Raw genomic sequence first — 25008 nt, forward strand, 5'->3', positions numbered from 1 at the left:
CATGTTCATCAGGGATATTGGTCTGTAATTCTCCTTTTTGGTGGGGTCTTTGGGGATTAAGGTAATGCTGGTCTCATAGAATGAGTTTATAGAAGTTTTTCTTCCATTTCATTTTTTTAAAGATTTTATTTATTTGAGAGAGCACATGTGAGAGCATGAGCAGGGTGAGGGGCAGAGGGAGAAGTAGACTCCCCACTGAACAGGGAGCCTCATGCAGGGCTCCATCTTGGGACTCCAGGATCATGACCTGAGCCAAAGGCAGATGCTTAACTGACTGAGCCACCCAGGCACCCCCATTTCAATTTTTTGAAACAGCTTCAGAAGATTAGGTATTAGTTCTCTTTCATACATTTGGTAGAATTCCCCTGGGAAGCCATCTGGCCCTGGACTCTTGGGAGGTTTTTGATTACTGCTTCAGTTTCCTTGTTGGTCATGGATCTGTTCACGTTTTTTGTTTCTACCTGTTTCGGTTTTGGTAGTTTATAAGTTTCTAGGAATGCATCCATTTCTTCCAGATTGCCTTATTTGTTGACATATGATTGCTCATAGTATGTTCTTAAAATTATTTTTATTTCCTTGGTGGTGTTCATGATGTCTCCTCTTTATTCATGATTTTATTAATTTGGGTCCTTTCTCTTTTGGATAAGTCTGGCTAAGGGTTTATTGATCTTATTATTTCTTTCAAGGAACCAGCTTCTAGTTTCATTGATCTGTTTTACTGTTCTTTTGGTTTCTGTTTCATTGATTTCTGCTCTAATATTTATTATTTCTCTTCTCCTGCTTGATTTAGGCTTTATTTGCTGTTCTTTCTTCAGCTCCTTTAGGTGTAAGATTAGCTTGTATATTTGAGACTTTTCTAGTTTTTTGAGAAAGGCTTGTATTGCTATGTACTTCCCTCTTAGGACTGCCTTTGCTGCATTCCAAAGGTTTTGAACAGTTGTGTTTTCATTTTCATTCGTTTCCATGAAATTAAAAACAAAATTCTTTAATTTCCTGGTTGACCCATTCATTCTTTAGTAGGATGCTATTTAGCCTCCGAGTATTTGAGTTCCTTCCAAATTTCCTCTTGTGATTGGGTTCCAGTTTCAAAGCATTGTGTTCTGAAAATATGCAGGGAATCATCTCAGTCTTTTGGTACTGGTTGAGACCTGATTTGTGACCCAGTATGTGATCTGTTCTGGAGAATGTTCCATGTGCATTTGAGAAGAATGTGTATTCTGTTGCTTTGGGATGGAATGACCTGTATATATACGTGAAATCCATCTAGTCCACTGTGTCATTCAAAGCCATTGTTTCCTTGTTGATCTTATGCTTAGCTGATCTCTCCATTGCTGTGAGTGGGGTGTTAAAGTTCCCTATTATTATTGTATTATTATCAATGTGTTTCTTTAATTTTGTTATTAATTGGTTTATATATAATTGACTGCTCCCAAGTTAGCAGCATAAATATTTATAATTGTTAGATCTTATTGTTGGATAGACCCTTTAAGTATGATATAGTACCCTTCTTCATCCCTTACTACAGTCTTTAGTTTAAAATCTAATTTGTCTGATATAGGGATTGCTACCCCAGGTTTCTTTCTTTCTTTCTTTTTTTTTAAGACTTTATTTATTTGACAGAGAGAGAGATCACAAGTAGGCAGAGAAGCAGACAGAAAGAGGGTGAAGCAGGCTCTCTGCTGAGCAGAGAGCCCGATGCGGGGCTCTATCCCAGGACCCTGAGATCATGACCTGAACCGAAGGCAAAGGCTTACCCCACTGAGCCACCCAGGCGCCCCCCCCCCCAGCTTTCTTTTGATTCCCATTAGCGTGATAAGTGGTTCTTATCTCCTCACTTTCAATCTGGACTTGCCTTTGGGTCTAAACTGAGTGTCTTGTAGACAGCACATGGATGGGTCCTGCTTTTTTATCCAATCTTATATCCCGTGTCTTTTGATTGGGGCATTTAGCCCATTAACATTCAGAATAAGTAATGAAAGATATAAATTTAGTGCCATTGTATTACCTGCAAAGTCCCTATTTCTGTAGATTGTCTCTGTTTCTTTCTGGTCTCTGTTACTTTTGGGCTCTGTCTTTGCTTATAGGACCCCCTTTAATATTTCTTGCAGGGCTGGCTTAGTGATCACAAATTCTTTCAGTTTCTGTTTGTCCTAGAAGCTCTTTATCTCTTCTTCCATTCTGAATGACAGCCTAGGTGGATAAAGTATTTTTAGTTGTACATTTTTCTCATTTAGAACCCTGAATATATCATGCCAGGCCTTTCTGGCCTGCCAGGTCTCTGTGGATATGTCTGCTGCCATTCTAATATTCCTACCCTTGTAGATTTAAGGACCCCTTGTCTTGACCTGCTTTCAGGATTTTCTCTTTATCTCTGAAATTTGCAAGCTTCACTATTACATGTTGGGGTGTTAATCTGTTTTTTGTTGAATTTGAGGGGGTTCTCTGTACCTCCTGGACTTGAATGCCTGATTGCTTTCCCAAATTAGGGAAGTTCTCAGCTATGATTTGCTCAAATATAACTTCTGTCTCTCTCTCTTCTTCCTCTGGAACACCAGTAATTCTAACGTTGCTTGGCTTTATGGTATTGCTGCTTTCTCAAAGCTTCCTTCCCCTCATGGGTCCATTAGTTGTTTTTCTCTTTTCCTCAGCTTCCTTCCTTTTCATCATTTTGTCTTCTGTGTCACCGAGTCTCTTCTGCCTCTATCCTAGCTGTTAGAGCATTCATTTTAGACTGCATCTCAGTTAAATCATTTTTTTTAAAATAAGGTTTTATTTATGTATTTGACAGACAGAGATCACAAGGAGGCAGAGAGGCAGGCAGAGAGAGAGAGGAGGAAGCAGGCTCCCTGCCGAGCAGAGAGCCCGATGCGGGGCTTGATCCCAGGACCCTGAGATCATGACCTGAGCTGCAGGCAGAGGCTCAACCCACTGAGCCACCCAGGTGCCCCTCAGTTAAATCATTTTAAATTTTGGCCTGATTAGATTTTATTTCTGTATTAAGAGATTCTCTACTGTCTTTTATGCTTTTTTCAAGCCCAGCTAGTGGCTTTATAATTGTTATTCTTTTTTTTTCTTTTCTTTTCAGAGAGAGAGAGAGAGCGAGTGCACAGGCAGACAGAGTGGCAGGCAGAGGCAGAGGGAGAAGCAGGCTCCCTGCTGAGCAAGGAGCCCGATGTGGGACTCAATCCCAGGACGCTGGGATCATGACCTGAGCCGAAGGCAGCTGCTTAACCAACTGAGCCACCCAGGCGTCCCTATAATTGTTATTCTTAATTCAGTTTCTGATATTTTACTTATATCCATATTGATTAGATGTGTGGTAGAGACTGTTACCTCTGGTTCTTCTTTTGCTGTGAATTTCTCCTTCTAGTCATTTTGTCTAGAGAAGAATAGATGAACGAGAGAAGAAAATCATAAATATCAACCACGACCCTGGTGAAATACACACTAGACAAATCCGAAGTTGTCAGAAACCAAAAAAGAAAAGGAAAAAAGAATATAGTCTCACAGGTGGATAGAACAGTGTGTGATCATTTGATCCTGGGTGTATTTTGGTCTGTTTGTTAGAAGACACTAAATCCCAAATTGTAAAGAAAGAAGAACATATATATGTATATATATGCATAAATAAAGTTGAATACAGTGAAAGGAGACCAAAAGTGAAAAATATATCTATAAAATGTAAATGTAAAAATGAAAATTAAAGATTTAAAAACAATTGATAAAATGAGAAACCATTTGAAAAATTAAAAAAAGTGAAAAAAATTAAGATGAAAGACTAAGGACTCATGAGAAAAAACCCTCATATTCTATATGATATTTTTCCCTAGCACGGGAGTTTTTCAGTTCTGAGTGATTCATAAACTTCCTACTCAACTGATGTTCATGCTGGTCTTCTGGGGGAGGGGCCTATTTTACTGATTCTCAGGTGTCTTTGACAGGGTGGAGTTGCAGTACTCTTTGCAGGGATTGGGGCTGACTCAGTGTAAGCTGCTTTGGGTTGCTGCATGTGGCTTTTGTTCCCTGAAGGTTTCTCTTGCTGCTCCAGAGGATGAAAACAAAATTTAAATGGCGGCATCTGGATCTCCGGCCTTGGAGCTGAATGATTGGGGTTCCTGCTTTTCAGTGCACCCTCAGAGAAATGCAGTCAGTCCCTTTTGTGTGTGCCAAACTCTGCAGACTCCTTCAGTGCATATCTGTACCAATCCTGGCGGGGGAGGAGGGGTGGTTGTCTCACAGTGTGCCCACTTTGGGGAGTGGTTGCCTGATTGTGTGTGTACCCTGGCTGCTCTCCCTGGGGGAAGGAGCAGGGTCTCCCAGTGGTTGTGGCTTGCTGGGCCTGACTTGGAGAACGATCATGTGGGGGTTCCTGGTTTATGGCAACACCTAGCTGAGAGGCCTCTCTGGGGCTTAATAATTGTAGGTGGCTTCCCCTGTTCCAATGCTGGAGAACTCTGCTAGACTCAGGCACCCTGTTCTTTCTGTGATCCTGGGACTCCTGAGACCACACTGTCCCAGCTAGAATTCTGCCCCTGCTTCACCACCTGAGTGCCTTCCAGGCAGGGATGTCCCTCACAGGAGCAGACTTCTAAAAGTTCCAGTTTTTGCTCTCTGCTGCTGTTACACTTTCTAGTAGCTGGCTTAGGGAGGCTTCCCTCCCTGCCAAGTTTATTGCCAGATATATCCCCTTAGATTCCTGTCTCTGCACCTGCTACTTTTTTTTTTTTTTTAAAGATGTTGTTTATTTAAGTTAGAGAGAACGAGCATAAGTAGGGGGAGGGGCAGAGGGAGAAGCAGGCTCTCTGCTGAGCAGGGAGCCTGATCTGGGGCTCCATCCTAGGGTACTGGGATCACGACCTAGGCCAAAGGCAGAGGCTTAACTGACCGAGCCACCCAGGTACTGCTCCACACCTCCTACTTTGCAGACTGATTGCCTTTTTTTTTTTTTTTTTTTTTAAGATTTTATTTAGTCATTTGACAGAGAAAGAGAGAGCAAGCACATGCAGTGGGAGCAGGATAGGGAGAAGCAGACTTCCCACCAATCAGGGAGCCTGATGTGGGGTTCTCTCCCAGGACCCTGGGATCATGACCTGAGCTGAAGGCAGACACCCAACTCACTTATTTGTAGAATTGCAGGAATTCTTTTCTTTGATCTCAGGTTGAATTCACAGGAGTTCAGAATTATTTGATAGATAAATAGCTGAATTCAAGGGACCAGATGAAACACAGGTCCCCTATTTCACCATCCTTTCTCTCCTCTCCCTTATTTCTTATAACTTTGAATCAGAGTGGTGAGAGAGGGCATCCTCATGTTGTTCTGAGTCTTAAGGGGAATGTGTCCAGTCTTGTAATTAAGTATAGGTTTTTTTGTAGATACTTGTTTTTGTTTGTTTGTTTTTGTTTTTTAAATGTAGGCTCCACGCTAACCCAGTGTGGGACTTGAACTCATGACTCAGATTTATACCTAAGCTGAGTTCAAGAGTGGGATGCTTAACTGACTGAACCACCCAGGCACCTCTTTTGTAGATACTGTTAAGTTGAGGAAGTTCCATTAATTGCTAGTTTGCTGAGAGTTTTTATTTTTATTTTATGACTAAGTACTGGATTTTGTCAAGTGCACTTTCTTTATCAGTGACATGATTAGGATTTTTCTGTAGCTTATTGATAATGATTTATTGCATTGATTAATTTTTGAATGTTGTTAGTCTTATATACCTGGAGTATAATCCTTTTTTATGTTGTTGAATAAAATTTTATAATATTTTGTCTTTATTCTTGTAATCTGGTTTTGGTCTTAAGGTAATGCTGACGTCATAGAACGAATTGCAAAGTGTTTCCTCTTTTATTTTCTGGAAGTGATTGTAGAGAATTGATATTATTCTTTAAATGTTTGGAGAATTCACTGGTGAAGCCATCTGTGTGTGATGCTTTCTTTTTTGGAAGGCTATTAATTATTGTTAAGTTTTTTGAAAATTATAGGGCTATTTAGGATATCTAATTTTCCTAGTTTGAAATTTGGTACTTTTTTTTTTTTTTTTGGAAATTTTTTATTTTGTATCCTCCAAGGAATTTGGCCCAGATCATCTAAGTCACCAAATCTATGGGCCTAGAATTGTTTTAGTATTCCTCTATTACCCTTTCAGTGTCCAGAGGATTGGTAGTGATGACCCATCTTTCATTTCTTTATATTAGTAATTTGTGTCTTCTCTTTTCTTGTTTAGCCTGGCTAGCAGTTTATCAGTTTTATTGATCTTTTGGTGTTTGTTTTTTGATTTATCTGTATTTTCCTGTTTCAATTTCATTGATTTGTTACATTTTTTATTATTTCTCATCATTTGCTCTACATTTCTGGTTTCCTAAGGTTCCCAATGAAACTTACAGATATTTTAGATATTTTTTTCTTTTCTAGTATACACATTCAGTTCAACAAGTTTCTAAGTACTGCTTTTCACTGCATCCCACAATTTTTGGCAAGTTGTATTTTCATTTAGTTTAAAATATTTTTAAATTTCTCTTGGGTCATCTTCTTTGATTAATGTTCATTTAGTAGTGTATTGTTTAATTTCCAAAACTTGGGAATTCTCCAGCTCGCCTTCTGTCACTGATTTCTAGTTTAATTGCATTATGGTTGAGAACATATTTATATGATTTTTATTTTTTCACACTTGTCAAGTTATGTTTTTTTTTTTTAAAGATTTTATTTATTTATTTGACAGAGAGAGAGGAGTGAGAGTGAGCACAAGCAGACAGAGTGGCAGGCAGAGGCAGAAGGAGAAGCAGGCTCCCCGCCGAGCAAGGAGCCCGATGTGGGACTCGATCCCAGGATGCTAGGATCATGACCTGAGCTGAAGGCAGTGGCTTAACCAACTGAGCCACCCAGGCATCCCTGTCAAGTTATGTTTTATGGCCCAGAATATGGTCTTCTTTAGTGAATGTTCCCTGTGAGCTTGAGAAGAAAATGTATTCTCCTGTTGTTAGATGGAATGTTCTATAAATGTTAGTTGGATGATATTGACTGGTGGTGCTATGCAGGTATTTATATCCTCACTAATATTCTGCCTGCTTGATCTACCACAGATCAAGATCCTTCTCACAGAGGGATGTTGAAGTCTCCAACCATAATATGGCATTGTCTGTTTCTCCTTTTAAAAAAATATATATTTTTTAAGTAATCTCTTTTTAAAAAATTTATTATTACTATTTTTTACTTTTAAGTAATCTCTACAGCCAACATGGGGCTTGAACTCACAACCCCAAGATAAGGAGTCACATGCTGTACCAACTGAACCAGCCAGGCACCCTTCTCCTTTCAGTTTTATCAGTTTTTGCCTTATAGATATTGACGCTATTAAGTGGTTACTTGTTTGGGATTGTTATATCCTCTTGGAGATTTGATCCCTTTATCATTATATAACGCTCCTCTTTATCTCCAGTAATCTTCCTAGTTCTGAAGTCTGCTTTTTAAAAAATCAGTATAGCTGTTTCAACTTTCTCTTTTTTTTGAATGTTAGAAATTTATTAAGTTCAATTTAATATACACAACATTTCAAGTTACCCTTCTTTAACCCAGTCTCCCATCCTACATCCAAATTCCTCACTTAGCTTCTAGCAGTTTTTCAAAATTACCATTTAAGTATTCCTACCAGTTTATGGCTCCAGCAGCTTCTGCTTCAGGTAAAGAGATCTGACTTGCTGTCTCTCTCTGGATTGTCTGTCTCTCCAGATTTTGGGATGGCAGTCTGTCTTATGAACTCAGTTCTCTGATGGATCAAAGCTACTGATACTTAGTTTGTTTAAACTTTTCTTGTTGTAAGGAAGGGAGTGATGACTTCCAAGCTTTTTAGCTGAAACTAAAAGTTGGGATTATTTGTCTTTTTATTGTTGAGTTGTAAGAGTTACTTATACTATCTGGGTACAAGACCCTTTTCGGATATATGATTTGTTAAGTATTTTCTCATCCTGTAGTTTTATTTTACTTTCTTCATGGTATCATTTTCACCATAAACATTTTAAATTTCAATACAGTTCAGTTTACCTATTTTGTTCTTTGGCCATTGTGCTTTTGGTGTCATTTCAGAAATCATTGCTTAACTCAAGGGCATGAAACTTTACACCTGTTTTCTTCTAAGAGTTTTTATAGTTTTAGCTCTTACATTTAGGTCTGTGGTCCATTTTGAATTAAGTTTTGTGTGTGGTATGAGGTAAGGGTTCAATTCCATTCTTTTGCATGTAAATATCTAATTACCTAGTATCATTTGTTAAAGACTGTTCTTTCCCCATTTAAATATTACTTCGGGATGCCTGGGTGGTTCAGTAGGTTAAATATTTGCCCTTGGCTCAGGTCATGATCCCAGGGTCCTGGGATAAAGTCCCGAATCAGGTTCCTTGCTTGGTGGGGAGTGTGCTTCTCTGTCTGCTTGCTGTTCCTCTTCCTTGTGTGTGTGCATGGGCACTCTTTCTGACAAAATCTTAAAAAAAAAATTATTACCTGCCTGTTGAAATATTTTAAAGTGTTGGTTTTGTATTCTCAGATTTTGTGTTTGTGTGCAAATTTAGTAAGCATTTGCATTAAAAGAAATGTTCAACCCAATAAGGTAGCATTAGGCAAATGTCTAAAAGTATCCCTAAGGCCTTAGAGGCATGGTTGGATGCTAGTAATGAGAGCTGTCTTAATTCTGAGTAGAATGAGAAATTCTGGCTGTGTTTTGGTCACAGTTTGGTAAACTGATAGCTTTTTGTTAGCCTGGCAGAATATCTAACATTCTCTTAGGCTAAAGAAAACCTCTTAAAAATGGACATCTTATTTGAATTGAGCAATTATTAGTATTCATTAACATGGTGATTTAGAGTTAAGGGCCAGGTTAACTGTTTATCACTTATCTAAGAAAAATGTCTTGTGGGCAAGACAGATAACTTTTGGTGGAGGGAGGAGAGACATGGAGAAAGTTCTATGTGCATAGTGACAGATACCAGCCCTGAGTGTCTAGGAATAGGTGAGGAAACTTCAAGAGATGGTATAATGTAATGGCTCAGAGCATGTACTTTGAATTCAGAATACTGGTTTGAATCCTGGTTCTACATTTGTTATTTGTGAAAACTTTAGCCTGATTGGTGCTTTTAACAACAATTTGTTTAACACATTTTGTGAATGTACTAGGTCTACTGCATTAGGCACTTGATATTCCCAGAAAAACTAAAGAGTGGAATTAGGGTGGGGGTTTATTTAGAATAGCTTTAGCATCAGGGGTGGCCTCAGGCTTCCCTGCCTTCCTTAACATTTCTCATCTTTTACTGCTCTCACCCATGTTCACTTTGACCTAGCTATCAAGGCCTCCTTTCCCATAAACCTTTTCTCATATCTGGGCTTTTTGTATTTGCTGTTTCTTGTACTTGAAGGCCCCCCCCCCCAACCCACGTTCTTTCTATGACTTACTCATTAAGCCCAAATGTCAACTGAGTCCATATTGCCTCCTACCTTCTTATTACCTTATATAGTATATATTCCAGTATGGGATCCTGATTTATGTTTTGTTTTGTTTTTCTGTGTTATTTCTCTCTTCTCTAAGAATGTTAGCTCTAGGGGGATGCCTGGGTGGCTCAGTGGGTTAAGGCCTCTGCCTTTGGCTCAGGTCATGATCCCAGGGTCCTGGGATTGAGCGGCTCCCGAGTTGGGCTCTCTGCTCAGCAGGGAGCCTTCTTCCCCCTCTTTCTCTGCCTGCCTCTCTACCTACTTGTGATCTCTGTCTGTCAAATAAATAAATAAAATCTTAAAAAAAAAAAAGTTAGCTCTAGGAAGATTGGGACTGCACTGGTTTCATTTATCATTTAGTCTCCAGTTCCCATTCTAGCACATGGTAGAGACTCATAAATATGAGTTGGATGGATGAATGAAAGCTGATACCTGTTGGATTCAGCCATATGAAAGTAGGAGGCAAGTGCTAAGACCCTAAAGTGGGAAACAACTTTCTGTAATAAAAGAGCTGTAATGGTAAAGCGACAGGGGCAGAGATGTGTTGGGCTTTGTAAGTCGTGGCAAGTAGTTTGGATTTAGAATTTTAGTGAAGAGATTTTAGAATGGAGTTTTAATGTAATATAACTTATTTTCCATAAGATTTCTTTGGCAGCTCTGTGAAGAGTAGGTTAGGGGAGGAGAGGATTAGAGGTAGTAGATGGGTTAGGAGACTTTTTTAGTAGATGAGAACATTGCCTGGATTAGTTTGGTAAAAATGGCCATGAAGAAATGGGATAGATATGGGATTTATTTCGGATGTGGGGCTAACATGACTTGCTGATGTAAGGAATGAAGAAGTAGAGCTGATAGAATGATATCCAGATTTCTTATTTGAGCAATTTGTTAAAAGTGGTATTGTTTACTGGAAAGGGAAATTGAATGAGGAACAAGTTTAGAGGAGGTGTTAAGAATTCCATTTGGGTCACATTTAAGATACTGATAAGAATTCCTAATGGAAATATAAAGTTGAAAGTTGGATTCCAAATAAGGAATTTAGAGGACATTTGGGTTGGAATAGAAATTTGGAGATTGCTAGAAAATAGATGGTATTTAAATATATGGCAGTGAGAGATACTACTTAGAGGGGGGTGTGTGGCAAGGAATCAGGAAAAGGCTCAAAACTTGGGGAATTTCCAACATTTAGATGTTAAGTCTAGGAGTGTCCGCTTGGGCTTGAAGGATTGGCCACAGAAGGAACACCTGGACTATGTAGAATCTTGGCAATCAAGGGTTCATGAGACAGCTTGGAAGGGTAGAGACATGGCCTCTATTACATGTTATTTTCAGAAACATTACCTCCAAAATAAAAAAACCTTTAGAGGACTTGAAGGATTTAAAATTTAAAAGGAAGGATATTCACATGGCTAACAATTAAATGATGTCTAGCTAATTATGCTATCCTAGAATAAATAATTATTCTTTGTTTTGATATTATTGGAAATTGTGAGTTTTGATGAAGATGGAAGTAATTTTTTAAAGTATAATTTGAAGCTGCATAAAGCTTTCTTTTGGCCAAGAGTAATGGTGTTAGTGTCACCTAAAGGCAAAATGAGGTAATGCAGCCCTATTTATATGAGGCAAAGAACACAGTAACCTAATTGGAATGAGAACAAGAACAATTCTGTGGGTAATTTTAAGGCGTGGGTTAGCAGACTTAGAGTCATGTGTTATTTAGCCCCAGTTTACTTGTCTTACCCCTCTATCATATTTCCCTTTTGGTCACTGAGCAAGTTGTTTAACATATGGTTCTTGTCTTTTACATTTCAGCTCAAATATTTCCCTGAGTCCTTTCCTACCACCTTACTTAAAGTTGTCCGTATACTTTTTATAGCTATTCTTTGTCACAATAACCTGTTGTATCTTCTCCAAAGCCTATAGAGTGATTTAGAATTGCCTTATTTGCTTACCTGCTTGTTTTCTTACTAGATATGAGCTCCAGCAGGGCAGACACCTTGTCTGCCTTACTTCCTCATATAGCCCCGGTGCTGAGTACTACGTCTGTTGTGTAGTACACACGTTCAATTAAAATTAGTTGTGTGAATATTTGAAGTTCTGGAAGTGATAGACAATGTTGAGTTTCTGTGGTGGCAGATTGATCCAGAAAACAGAATGACTAAAATACTGTTTGCCACATGAATGTGACATGAGAGTCTTAGCCTTTTCTCCCCTTCTTGTGCTGATAAGTGACAATGCGTCTGGAAAAGAAAAGATACATGGCTTAGGGTGTTGAATTCTTTAGTAATCAGTCGACTTCAGTGACACAAGGTATTTTAAGGTACAATACTTGGTCTTAAGTTTTTGGAAACATTTAGATTTAATTACAAAGTAATTCCAGTGAATATTTGTGTGTGAATTTGGTTTCTAGTGTCATACTTATTATTTCTTGTATTTATTAAAAACAAAAGTAATATTTCTAGGAGAAACAGAGTCAAACAGTAGTAAATCTGTTTAGTTGTGATGTGGGAAGGTTTTTGTTGTTTTTCAGGGAACAATACGGTTCTTTTAGTCAAGAAACTCAGGGTGAAGAGAGTACATTTCCATTATGTGGCCTAGTCCAAGAAGGTAGCTTCTCTAGTTTTGAGATAATTATCTAGCCAGCAGAATTCTTCTTCACATGAACCATTTTTAAAGGCTGAGTATTGATCAGGGACTTATTAGTTCATGTTTTCATTAATAGTTTTTTTTTTTTTTTAATCCCTGTAGTTTTCATCAGGTGGATGTGGAAAAAGAAGTTTGTAGAGTTGAAATGGAGGTCAGAGCTGCATTGCAGAAGGTTAGTGGGTCATCAGATTCTGTGGCCACGCTGAACAGTGAAGAATTTGTTTTGGTTCCTCAGCATGCAGATGATACTTCTACAAAAGAGGATGAAAAACCTGAACTGAAGGTATTTCTCTTTCTCTCTTTCTTTCTTTCTTTCTTTCTCTACAAATGATATTATTTTAAATCACTGTTCTTTTCTTAATGAGGTGAGACTGATCTTAAGAGATGTGTAAAATTACAAAGGTTTTTCTCAAATGCTGACCTTGAATAGCATCAGTATTTGGTTTATGCAGAGGCTAATATTTGGTTTGTGTGCTTTTGAAGTTTTTTGCTTTTGGTTATGTTTTAATTCAGAATTTTAGAAAGAAGGAATAGAAAGGAAAATAGAAAAGGACAATTGGGGAATTAGACTTAAATTTATGTAAGATTTAACCATTATCTGGATATTTTTGTGTTTCTCATTGCTGAGTTTTTGAAGTTAATTATATAAAAGTTATGTTTTATTTTTACTTCAGAAACAGTATTGTGGTTTTTGTGTTTTAAATCAGCTGGTAACATTCTAGTATGTGATTTAACAGTTGGCTTGTCTGAATATTTTTTTAAGCACATGTCTTATATTTTTAGCAGTTGAATTTTTATATAAACAAAAATCCTTTTTCATTTTTGTTGTCTTTACTAACTCAAAGAAAAAGAATCAGACCCAGGTGTACATGCATGAGAACTGTATAAACACCTTCTAGAAACAGGAATGGAGAAACTAGTCGGAAGTGCTGCATGTTGTTTATGACTTTTATTTAGTACTAACTATGGGCTCAAAAATATATATCAATTTAATAAAATTTTATAAAAATTATATTATTAAATACCCACTTATACTATGTTGAGGATATATAACTTTATAAGTATATTAAAACAATCAGTGGTTTTATTTAAATTTGAGTATATTTGTATTTAAATGACTATTTAAATTTATATATATTTTAATATTAATGTGTTTACAACATTTATTAGGCCTTGCATCTCACCTGCTTTTAAGAGAAGAATGAGTCAACTTAAATGTGAGGAAATTACCAATACTCCTCTTGGCAGCAAGCAAGCAAACTTTGTAAAGAAATCATAAATATGTTTATGCTATGATAACGAGAAATACAACCTTTTAAATAAGAGAGTAGATACTTTATTTAAACTTACCTGTTTTTATCTTTAAAACACATAAATTTAATGTTACCTGGTACTTAGAATGTGTTTGTATGGAAAAAAAGAAAAGGAAAGAAAAATCATTGTCAATTAGATCTTAGATCAGATATAGTTAGGTACAACTGTATAAATTCTTTGTATTCAGTAACTTATATTTAAATTTAAAATTTAATTTGTTTTAATTTCTTCTAGAAATAAAATATTTTCATTAAGCCCCAGAACTATAATATGATTGAAACAGAATTGTCTCGATTTGCCTATAGATAGTTTCTAATGGTGATGAACAATTGGAAAAAGCCATGGAAGAGATTTTGAGAGATTCTGAGAAAGGGCAAAGCAGTCTTGTTGATTGTCAAAGTTCCACTGAGATTTCAGACCATTCATTTGGAGATATTTCAGCCAGCCAAACAAATAAGCCATCTCTCCAGTTAATTTTGGATCCATCAAATACAGGTATTGTATTGAACTGTTAAACACCTTAAGATAAATGGGATAAAATGAACATGAAAATTTTAAGAAGAAAATTTTAAAATCCTGTTAGTTTTGTTTTCTAAGATCAGGGACACCAGCCACCAGGTTTTTGGTTCTGGTCAAGAGTTCCCACTTTGGTTCTTTTTTTTTTTTTTTTTTTTAAGATTTCTTACTGGTTTATTTGACAGAGAGAAAAATCACAAGTAGGCAGAAGTAGGCAGAGAGGCAGGCAGATAGAGAGGGAGAAGCAGGGCCCCCGCTGAGCAGAGAGCCCGATGCGGGGCTCGATCCCAGGACCCCGGGATCATGACCTGAGCCGAAGGCAGAGGCCTTAACCCACTGAGCCACCCAGGCACCCCCCAACTTTGGTTGTTATGTTTTGTTTTGTTTTGTTTTTCCTACATGTTAAATGCATGTCAGTGTTATTTGAGAACAGGGTCTATGTCTGGGTCTTTATTTTATTCCTAGTACTTGGCGCACAGTAGTGACTCAATAAATACTTACTGAACAATTGAATAAATTCTTGGGTGTTAGGAATAGCGTAATGGACATTGTCTTTCATATGATGTTCCTTTTTACTCAGTTTGACTATAGTTATTTCAAATTATCATTTGTGAAAATTCTAAGTAAAATAGCCTATCAATTCTGTCAACAGGTTAAAAAATAAATACATCCAAAATAAAAAATAAATACATCCATGATTGAGTAGGATTTATAATGGAAATACCAGCTTATAATGCAAAATGGTTTTGGGAGCAAGAAAAGCCTAACCAAACCAAAGCTAACTCCTACTTCAGATAGTTTAAACACTAGGGATATTGTTTGATCTGGGCTTTTTTTTTTTTTTAAATAAACTATTCAGCTTTGATCTTCTCCATGTCCCCTTTCCTCTAATTGGCTTCCTTTATGGTCATGAAATAGTTAGCAGCAGAAACTGGTAAGTAGGGCCAGATAATTTATTTATGGCTGTGGCAGAGAGGAAGGCTCTCTTCTTTTATCTATTGAACCAAAGTTGTGAGTTTCACTCCATTGAAGGATTTTCTAGTAGTCGGGAATCACCCGTAACTGATGGTTACATTCAAACCCTGAAATAAGTCACACTGACAGACAAAATGAGATTATCCTGATTGACTTAGGGCCAATGATCCATTTCTGAGTGTTGCTATAGGGTAAGTATAGATACTGGCCATACACAGTGTGGCTTTGATGGCTCTAACTTTCACTATACACAAAATTTATTCCTAGTGAATCAAATAGTTAAATGTGAAAAATAAACCTATAAGAAGAAAATATCAGAGACTATTTTTGTGATTGCATAGGAAAAGCCACATCATTAAAAAAAGATAGTTTTTTATATATATAATATATATTTAGATGTTTTATATATATTTAAAAGATTTATGGTATATAAATATATATATTTAGAAGATTTTGTTATTTTAGAGAGAGTGTGTGTGCACATGGGCGTGGTGGGGGAGGGTCGGGGAGAGAGAATCTCAAGCAGACTCCCTGCTGAGTGCACCGCCTTCCTTGGGCTTCTGTCCCAAAACCCTGAGATCATGACCTGAGTTGAAATCAAGAGTCAGATGCTCAACTGACTGAGCCCCGAAAGTTATATTTTAATACATAAACACTTAAATCTTCTGAATGAGAATGGTACCATAATAAATGAGGTTTTTTTTTGCTTTGATCTACATTTTAATTAAATTATTAGACAACACATTTTAACATTAAAAAAAAATTGTACTTGGGGGTTTCTTCCAAATGGACCATTAGTGTTAGGCAACAAAAACTTCAAGTTTTTATGTGAGTGTGTGTATGTGTTTTTTTTTTTTTTTTTTTTTTTTTTTACCCTGTCCCACTGATACATCCTCAACCGTTCTATGTAATAAATACGGCTTACTGACAGAGTAGGAGAAGATATTTGTAATGCATTGGGGTTCCTTAATAAAACTCTCTAGTTTGGTGACTCACTATAAATACTTACAGGTATTTATTATCATATAATAATATAGTTATATTATAGGTATATAGGTATATGTTATAGGTAGATAATATAGGTATATTATCAGTATATAGTCATACAGCTAGAATTAAATTCAAGGGAACTTAAGCTAAACATGTATGTATATATATTTTACTTAAAAATATATATTTTAATTAAAAATAGAAACAAACTTTAAATAGTATTAATTTTTGTTCTTAAGGGAACATAGATTATATTACTCATTGTGCTTTGCTTTATCTTTTGAATTTCCTAAATCTCAACTCTTCCAAAAAACCCAGATCATACTGGTATCACATTTATATAATTATATTTTGGTTAATAGATTAATTGAAAGGAGGAAATACCTTTTATCTTCTAATGGAGCTCTCGTGGGTTGTTGGAATTAGTTAATCTTTGCAATGGGCTTATGATTTTAAGTTTATTTGATAGGTACCATGTATTATACTTTCTTGTGTTCTCAACACTCATTACACTAAATATATTTTAAAAATGTATTTTTTGGGGCAGCTGGGTGGCTCAGTGGGTTAAAGCCTTTGCCTTTGGCTCGGGTCGTGATCTCAGGGTCCTGGGATTGAGCCCCAGGTCTGGCTCTCTGCTCAGCGGGGAGCCTGCTTCCCTTCCTCTCTCTCTGCCTGCCTCTCTGCCTACTTGTGATCTCTGTCTGTCAAATAAATAAATAAAATCTTAAAAAAAAAGCTTTAAAAAATATATTTTTCACTGAAGATATTGGATAAGAAGAGATTTCCTTTGCTTTATAAGTAAGTTTTTAGTATTTTTTTCTAGTTATATATTTTTAGTTTTTATTTTCAATAGTATAATATTGGAATGTTCTTGTCCTTCTCAGAATTCGTGTTGAAATCCTAACTCTTAAGGTGATAATATTAGGTGGTAATATTGGGTGATATTACCTAATAATTGTTATATTAGGTGATATTATATTATTAGGTGATAATATTAGGTGATAATATTGGGGACTTTGGGGAGTGATTAGGTCATGAAGGTGGAACGCTTGTGATTGGGATTAGTGCCGTTGTAAAAGAGACTCCAGAGAATTAGCTTGTCTCTTCCACCTCTAAGAACACAGTGAAAAGATGTTGTCTGTGACCCAGAAAGTTGGCTCCCACCAGACACTGAATCTGATGGTACCTCGATCTTGGCCTTTCCGGCATCCAGAACTGTGAGAAATAAATGTCTCCTGTTCAGAAACCACCCAGTCTGTGGTATTTTGTTATAGCAGCCTTAACAGACTAAGACAAGACATTTCAGCTGTCTTTTCCTAGTTGCAGTCAACACAGTTTTGCTTAACAGAATTATTGTGGTTGGTTTAAAATGACGCATAACTTCAGTGGCAAGGAACTGTCTGGAAATCATCTTGGCTTAAATGGGCTAGAATGAACATTTAAGGTATGTTGTTTTTCGTTGTAAAACTAGACAGATGAAAGCTTTTGTTTAAACATGATGATAACTTGTTCATTTTTGTCATTTGATCGTATATCCTGGCTACGTGGATGCAGCTCTGATGGGGAATCTTTGCTAGTTTATTAAAATATACTTCAATACTGTTTGGATACAAAGATGAGTCTTCTTTTGTATACTCTTTGTCACTCTTTCTGCTGAGGAAAGGATGATGGAGTTAAATAATAGGGGACTGAATTTATATTTAGGTAGGAATGAATTCCTTACAATGGTGTGTGACTTTACAAGGTCTAGAACTATTGCATTGGTAGAAATATTTTGCTATTTGGCTGCTTAACTCAGGATCTCCACTAGTTGTAATTGGTTAGTTACCAACGAGTTTTGTCCACATGAAGGCTGCAGTTACAATATATTCAGTTGTGGGTGGGATAGGGTGTAAGGTGGTGCCCAGGATGATGTGTGTTTCCCATGATAGGCAGCTGGAAGGATGACTAGCCTTAAAATTTTTCGTTTATTTAGTGATTAATTAAATTGATATATATTGTCTAGTCTTTTAGACACTGTTAATAAGTGCTGTGAATAAAAAGAGGATAGAACAGTTCCTTCCCTTGAAGAGCTGATACTCTGTGTAACTAAATAGAGAATGAGAACTACACTGTTCTTTTAATTCATCCTACTGTAGACCTTTCATAGAGGTTAAGACCTCATATCTGAAGTTCAGAGCTGGATTTGAACCCAAACTCTGTCTATGCGTCTATGACCGTGGCCAGGTTCTTTAACTTCTCTAATGCTTAGTTTTCTCATCTGTAAAATAAAGATAAAATAGAATAAGCTGTATAGAGGTGAAGGAGGATGAAATAAGATCATTCATTTTTAGGTATTTTGTAAAATGCCTGGCACAAAATAAGTACCAAATAAAATACCATCTTTCTTCTCCTCATTATCATCATCCTCATCCTCAATAGTATTGGAAATGTTGAATCTGAAAATAAAATCACATAAACTTTTAGGTCCAAGCCCAATAATTACGATACATTTCTGCTTAAAATGCATGTGGGGCAGGGTGTAGGCTCTTCATCTCTATTGAAGCACTTTGGTAGCTCCTGGAGATTTCTGTGGAGCGATGTTCTTTTGAAAAGCATTTAGATAGTTCTTTTGTTTGAGCACTATAAATAGGTTATTCTGCTATCTTTTTGTTTTTATAGTTTCTGTTGAGAAATAGGCACTCCTTTGAACATTCATTTTCCCCCTGTTTATAACATGCTGGTTTTTCCTGTATACTCTTTATTATCTTTTCAGCAGCTTGATTATATGGGGTTTTTTTTTTTTTTTTAGTTTATTTTTATCGGAGTTCACCGAGATTCTTGAATCTATAAATTTGTGTCTTTCACCACGTATGGGAAGTTTCCAGCCATTATGTCTTAGAAATATATATATATTTTTCTGCTTCACTCACTTTCTCTTCTCTTCCTGGGACTCAGACAACAAAAATGTTAGGTATTTTCCTATTATTCCACCTTTCCTGAGGCTCTCTTCATTATTTGTTGCAATTTTTTCTCTCTGTTTTTCAGTTTAGGTAATTTCTGTTGACCTATGGTCAAGTTCACTGACTCTTTATTCTTCATTCTTTTGAGTCCCTCTACTGAATTTTTAATTTTAGATATTCCATTTTTCTGTTCTTAAATTAACTTTGGTTCTTCTTACATTTTCTGTTTCCTCACCAAGGATTTCAATATTTTCATGCAGTTCAGGTGTATTCACCTTTATATCATGGAGCATGGTTATAAAGGCAATTTTAAAGTCCTTGATAATTTCCACAACTGTGTACTCTTCAGATTGGTTTATGTTGATTCTTCTTTCCCTTGGGAGTTGGTTAACTTTTACTGTTTGTTTGCTTGTTTGTTAATTGGATTATTTTCCAGACTTTTTGAATCTTATGTTTTGAGATTCTTTTTCCATAAGATCCTCTGAAGAACATTGATTGTACTTTATTTTAGCGGGCAGTCTACCTGGTAATGTCCAGACTGCAAGTTTTATTTTCCTTTCTGGTTCCAAAGTCACTTCAGTTCCCAAGCACTTGCTGTGCTTCTTTGGTTTGTTACACACTTGGTGAGCCCGAACTTGTATTAGTTCATATACAAAATTAGGGATTTTCTTCTTCTCAACTCTCCTTGGGATTTCTCCCACACTCTCTGGGTTCCTGGGACCCATTTTCCTTCTTTTGAGTAGAAAGACAGATTTCTCACTTAGAGTTTTTGTTTTGTTGTGCTGTCTAGCAGTCTTGCATGCCTGGAGTCTACTCTAGGACAAAGTGGTAAGAGAAAAGAGAAAAAAATAGTGGAGGTTTCCTTCTCCATTTTTGAATCACAGGAGTGAACCTATTTGCTCTGGTGTTTAGATTTTCAGATAGGTTTTTTTTCCTCTAAGTTTTAGATGTCTGTCTCCCCCCCACCAACCTTTCCCACATTGCAGTATAGGTCTGTAACTGGGGCTGGCCTTGTGGAAGAACTGGGAGAGAGAAAAGAGAGGAAACAGTATCAGAAACGAGTCATAATTCCTCAGACACTCTGATTTGCAGACACTCCTTTTTTTTTTCTCCCCAAATTAACACTAATAAGAATATTATTCTTTGAATGCTTTAAAAATTTTTTTAAAAAATTTATTATCATTATTTTTTATGAACATACAATGTATTTTTATCCCCAGGGGTACAGGTCTGTGAATCGCCAGGTTTACACACTTCACAGCAATCACCATAGCACATACCCTCCCCAATGTCCATAACCCCATCCCCCTCTCCTGACCCCCCTCCCCCCAGCAACGCTGTTTGTTTTGTGAGATTAAGAATCACTTATGGTTTGTGCAGACACTCCTTTTTCTGTTTTTTCATTTCTTTTACAGTTTTGTTCTTTGCACAGTTCTACCCTGGGACTGCCCTTAGGTTAAATCTGGGAGATAAAAGAGGGTGGGGGTGGGGGTCAGGAAGGAAACTGAACTCTGTACTGCTAGTTCTTCAGGTTTTGACTCCTCTCTTTAATCTTAATTATTGTTTACTTTTTTAAAAAGAATTTTTATGTACTTTTTATATTCTGTTCAGTGTTTTTAGTTAAGAGAGATAAGCTGTAGCAGACTTAGTACTTCAACTTGACTGGTTCTGTCAGTTTTTGCTTTAGGTATTTTGAAGCTCTGGTGTTAGGGGGCATAACCACTTAAAATTACTATGTTTTCCTGATGAATTGACCCTTTATCTTTGTGAAATGTCACTTTTCCCCCTTTTACTATTCCTTGTTTTGCAGTCTAATATTTGATATTAATATAACTACTCTAGTTTTCTTATAATTAGTGTTTGCATGGTATGTCTACTATTTTTTTAAGGTTTATTTTTAGTCTGTTTGTGTCCTTAAATTGTGGATAAATTGTAGATAAATTGTAGATAGCCTATAGCTGAGTTTTTCTTTTTTTATCCAGTCTGATGAACTTTTAATTGACCAGGCCTCAGCAAATTACTTCCCATAGGCCAAACCCTACCCATTACTTGTTTTCAGTATGACTTGCAAGGTAAGAATTGCTTTTACATCTTTAAAGGGCTGAAAACAAGTCAAAAGAGAATAATATTTTGTGACTCATGAAAGTTATATGAAATTCAAACTGAAAGTGTCCATAAGTTAAGTTTTGAATTTTGTTAAAAAAAATTGTGGAAGGCCATTTCTTTTTATATAATACCTGTATAATATCCAAATTTTTTCTTGGCCCACAAAGCCTGAAATATTTATTAATATGGCCCTTTATAGAAAAAGCTGGTGATCCTTGTCTTTGACCATTTATATTTAATGTAATTTTGTGCATATTTGGATATAAGTATCCTACTTTCTTTGTTTTTGTGTCTTTTCCCCCTTTTCCTGCCTTCCTTTGAACTGAATATTTTTTAATACTATATTTTATTACCATTACTGGCATATTAACTGTGTAATTATAGACAACTGTATACAAATTTTATAATTTGTTTTATTATTTTAGTGCTTGAGGTTTACGACTTAAGTCTTTAACAGGTCTATGTTTTAATAATATACCACTTCATGTATACTGTGAGGATCTTCTGTTTCTTTTCCTGCAGACTTTATGCTTTTGTTGTCATTCATTGCTTATACACATTACAAATTCTACAAAATACTAATTTTTCACTTTTAAAAGTCTGTTATGTTTTAAAGAAATGAAAAAGCAAGGAGAAATTCTTGCCCTCATATTTATAACTTCTGGTGCTCTTCAGTTTTCCTCCAGTATCATTTTCCTTTGTCCCAAGGAACTTCTTTAACATTCTTTTTTTCTTCTGCAATTTAGAACTGCTGTTATAGGAGGGAGCATTTGATTTCACATCTTGCATTTTTTAGGTCTAGAATTTCTTTTGGTCCTTTGTCTTTCATTTTTTTCTCCTTGTTTTGTTAGATGTTTTTAAATCCTCAGTCATAATTATAGTTATTTTAAAGGCTTTGTCTTCTTATTTTGTCATTTGTCTTTTTTGGGATCAGTTTCTGTGCTATTTCTTTTCTTTTATTAAATTTATTTATTTATTATTTTTTAAATAAAAATATAATGTATTTTTATCCCCAGGGGTACAGGTCTGTGAATCGCCAGGTTTACACACTTCACAGCACTCACCATAGCACATACCCTCCCCAATGTCCATAACCCCCCTCTCCCGACCCCCCTCCACCCAGCAACCCTCAATTTGTTTTGTGAGATTAAGAGTCACTTATGGTTTGTTTCCCTCCTGATCCCATCTTATTTCATTTATTCTTCTCCTACCCTCCTAACCCCTCATGTTGCATCTCCACTTCCTCATATCAGGCAGATCATATGATAGTTGTCTTTCTCTGATTGACTTATTTCACTAAGCGTGATACCCTCTAGTTCCATCCACGTCATTGCAAATGGCAAGATTTCATTTCTTTTGATGGCTGCATAGTATTCCACTGTATATATATACACCACATCTTCTTTATCTATTCATCTGTTGATGGACATCTAGGTTCTTTCCATAGTTTGGCTATTGTAGACATTGCTGCTATAAACATTTGGGTGCACGTGCCCCTTCAGATCACTACGTTTGTATATTTAGGGTAAATACCCAGTAGTGCGATTGCTGGGTCATAGGGTAGCTCTATTTTCAACTTTTTGAGGAACCTCCATGCTGTTTTCCAGAGTGGTTGTACCAGCTTCCATTCCCACCAACAGTGTAGGAGGGTTCCCCTTTCTCCACATCCTCGCCAGCATCTGTCATTTCCTGACTTGTGAATTTTAGCCATTCTGACTGGTATGAGGTGATATCTCATTGTGGTTTTGATTTGTATTTCCCTGATGCCGAGTGATGTGGAGCACTTTTTCATGTGTCTGTTGGCCATCTGGATGTCTTCTTTGCAGAAGTGTCTGTTCATGTCTTCTTCTGTGCTATTTTTCTATTTGGGGTTTACAGAGTTACACAGAAAGCCACTTTTAAAAAAAAATTTTTTTTTTTTTGCTAAAACTCTGTCTACATATAAATTAGACCACTTGAACTGCTTTATCTTCCATGCTCATCAGTTACTGAAACATGATTTAATCATAGGATCTTGCAGATAACTGTTATGTACTTGCTAATTTAACAAAAAATACATATAAGTCTAGATATGTTAGCATTCAGCCTTAACATGTATTTCTGTTCTTTATTTATCCCTTTTGAAATCCAGCACATTGAACTGATTCAAAAGGGGAAAAAACATGTTTCAGTGATTAAAGAACATGGTAGATGAAGTAATTCATTTTGAATGGGTTTAGTTTCTTAACAGAAGAAAAGTAGGTGGTGATGTTGCATGCTGTAGTATAATGTTTGGGAGCTGGGAATGGCTTTTGTGAATTATTTATTAATATACTATCAAGTGGGATCCTGGTATTGAGGATTTGGGCCTGGTGCAAGGATCTAGTTCTGGTAGACAGGTATGTTTGGATGTGGGTAATGGGAAGAGGTGGAGACTAACTCAATGTGGGTTTCAGGTGAGGATGGAGAGAGAGGCAAAGGGAGAATTTGATAGTATCTGATACATGCAGATAGATACTCTTTAGCCACAGTTGGGCCTTTGCTGCATGCTGTGCTTAGGATTTTCTAAAGTGAACAGTTTGTTTGTTTGTTTGTTTGTCTTTTTAGAAACTCATTAATGGGGAGAGGAAAATTAGAGGAAGCGATAATAGGATCATTCATAGGAAGCAATTGTAGGATGCATTGGAATACTTACATAGTTCATAGAGGTCAGCAAGCCAGGAAGGAGGCAAAGAGGGAGCTTGCTTTTGTTGTTACTTGTATGAGATGTAACATCTTAATGTTGTTTACTTTTTCTTGTGAAGTTAGGCTCCTTAATAAATTTGGTGCTATGCAGGATCTGTACAGCCAAGACAGACTTTTAACTTATTTTAGTTTTATTTAATCCTCATTATTTTTAGGCTACTTAACCCTGCCTTTATTTATTTATTTTTATTCTAAAAGATTTTATTTATTTGAGAAAGAGGGAGGGACAGAGAGAGCACGAGAGGCAGAGGAGAGAAGGAGAAGCAGACTCCCTGTAGAGCAGGGAGCCTGATGCGGGGCTCGATCCCAGGATCCTGGGATCATGACCTGGGCAGATGCTTAACCGATTGAGCCACCCAGACACCCCCACCCTGCCTTTAGTGTAGTTTTTTCTCCTTATTGTTCTACATCATTTGAACTCTTTTTTTTTTTTTAAATAAAAACTTAGTTGTTTTTTCCTTTTCCTCTAAAGAAGTTATAGCTAAGTAAGATAATACTTTGAGAGGCTTTGAAAGTACAAAATTCCAGAACTCTGAGTTAAGATGTAGCATAAACATCGAAAGAAGTGAAAACACAGACCTAAATTTTGTTTGCAGTTTTTCATTTAAGTTTTCCATTAACTTTTGAGTGAGTGTGTGTGTGTTTTTCTTCAGAAATTTCTACACCCAGACCATCTTCTCCAAGTGGATTACCTGAAGAAGATAGTGTTTTATTTAACAAACTGACCTACTTAGGATGTATGAAGGTTTCTTCCCCACGTAATGAAGTGGAGGCTTTACGAGCAATGGCAACTATGAAATCTTCCAGTCAGCACCCCTTTCCTGTTACTCTGTATGTGCCAAATGTTCCAGAAGGTTCTGTGAGGTAAGCTCCAATCTTTTTTTATTTCCCCTAGACATGTATGAAATTTTTTGCATGGTGGTGATGATGTTATATCATAAATCAGGACTAGGACTTACTGTGAGTTCACTTTTACTCTGTAGACATGAAAAGTAAACATGTTTAGGCTTAGACCGTGTTGCTTATTTATGAGAGGTGTTTACAAAATTTTGCTTAGAATATTATAAATGGAAATAGAAATTTAAACATACCTATAATTATTCAGAAGGAACATAAAAACCTGCTTTCCACTTGTCCTATAACCATGGTTTAAGAACGAGAGTGAGGGGCACCTGGGTGGCTCAGTCCATTAAGCATCTGCCTTTGGCTCAGGTCATGATCCCCAGGATCCTGGGATCGAGCCTTACGTGGGCCTTCCTGCTCAGTGCAGAGCCTCTTTTCCCTCCCCTTCTGCCTGCCACTCTGCCTGCTTGTGTATTCTCTCTCTCT

The 25008-nt window shown here is 36.6% G+C and overlaps 1 protein-coding gene across 2 annotated transcripts in view; it reads left to right on the forward strand.

The window, feature by feature from the left end:
* The window catches only part of RABGAP1L (RAB GTPase activating protein 1 like), a 757100-nt gene that overhangs the window by 62762 nt on the left and 669330 nt on the right, over window positions 1–25008 (forward strand). For both annotated transcript variants that reach the window (XM_080824387.1, XM_080824388.1), the window contains exons 2-4: window positions 12215–12395; window positions 13732–13921; window positions 24333–24543. In XM_080824387.1, coding sequence (XP_080680513.1) covers window positions 12258–12395; window positions 13732–13921; window positions 24333–24543 — 539 coding nt within the window. In that variant the 5' untranslated portion in view covers window positions 12215–12257. The remainder of the gene's footprint in view (window positions 1–12214; window positions 12396–13731; window positions 13922–24332; window positions 24544–25008) is intronic.

This window comes from Martes martes, assembly GCF_963455335.1.
Source record: "Martes martes genome assembly, chromosome: 15".
Classification (NCBI taxonomy): domain Eukaryota; kingdom Metazoa; phylum Chordata; class Mammalia; order Carnivora; family Mustelidae; genus Martes; species Martes martes.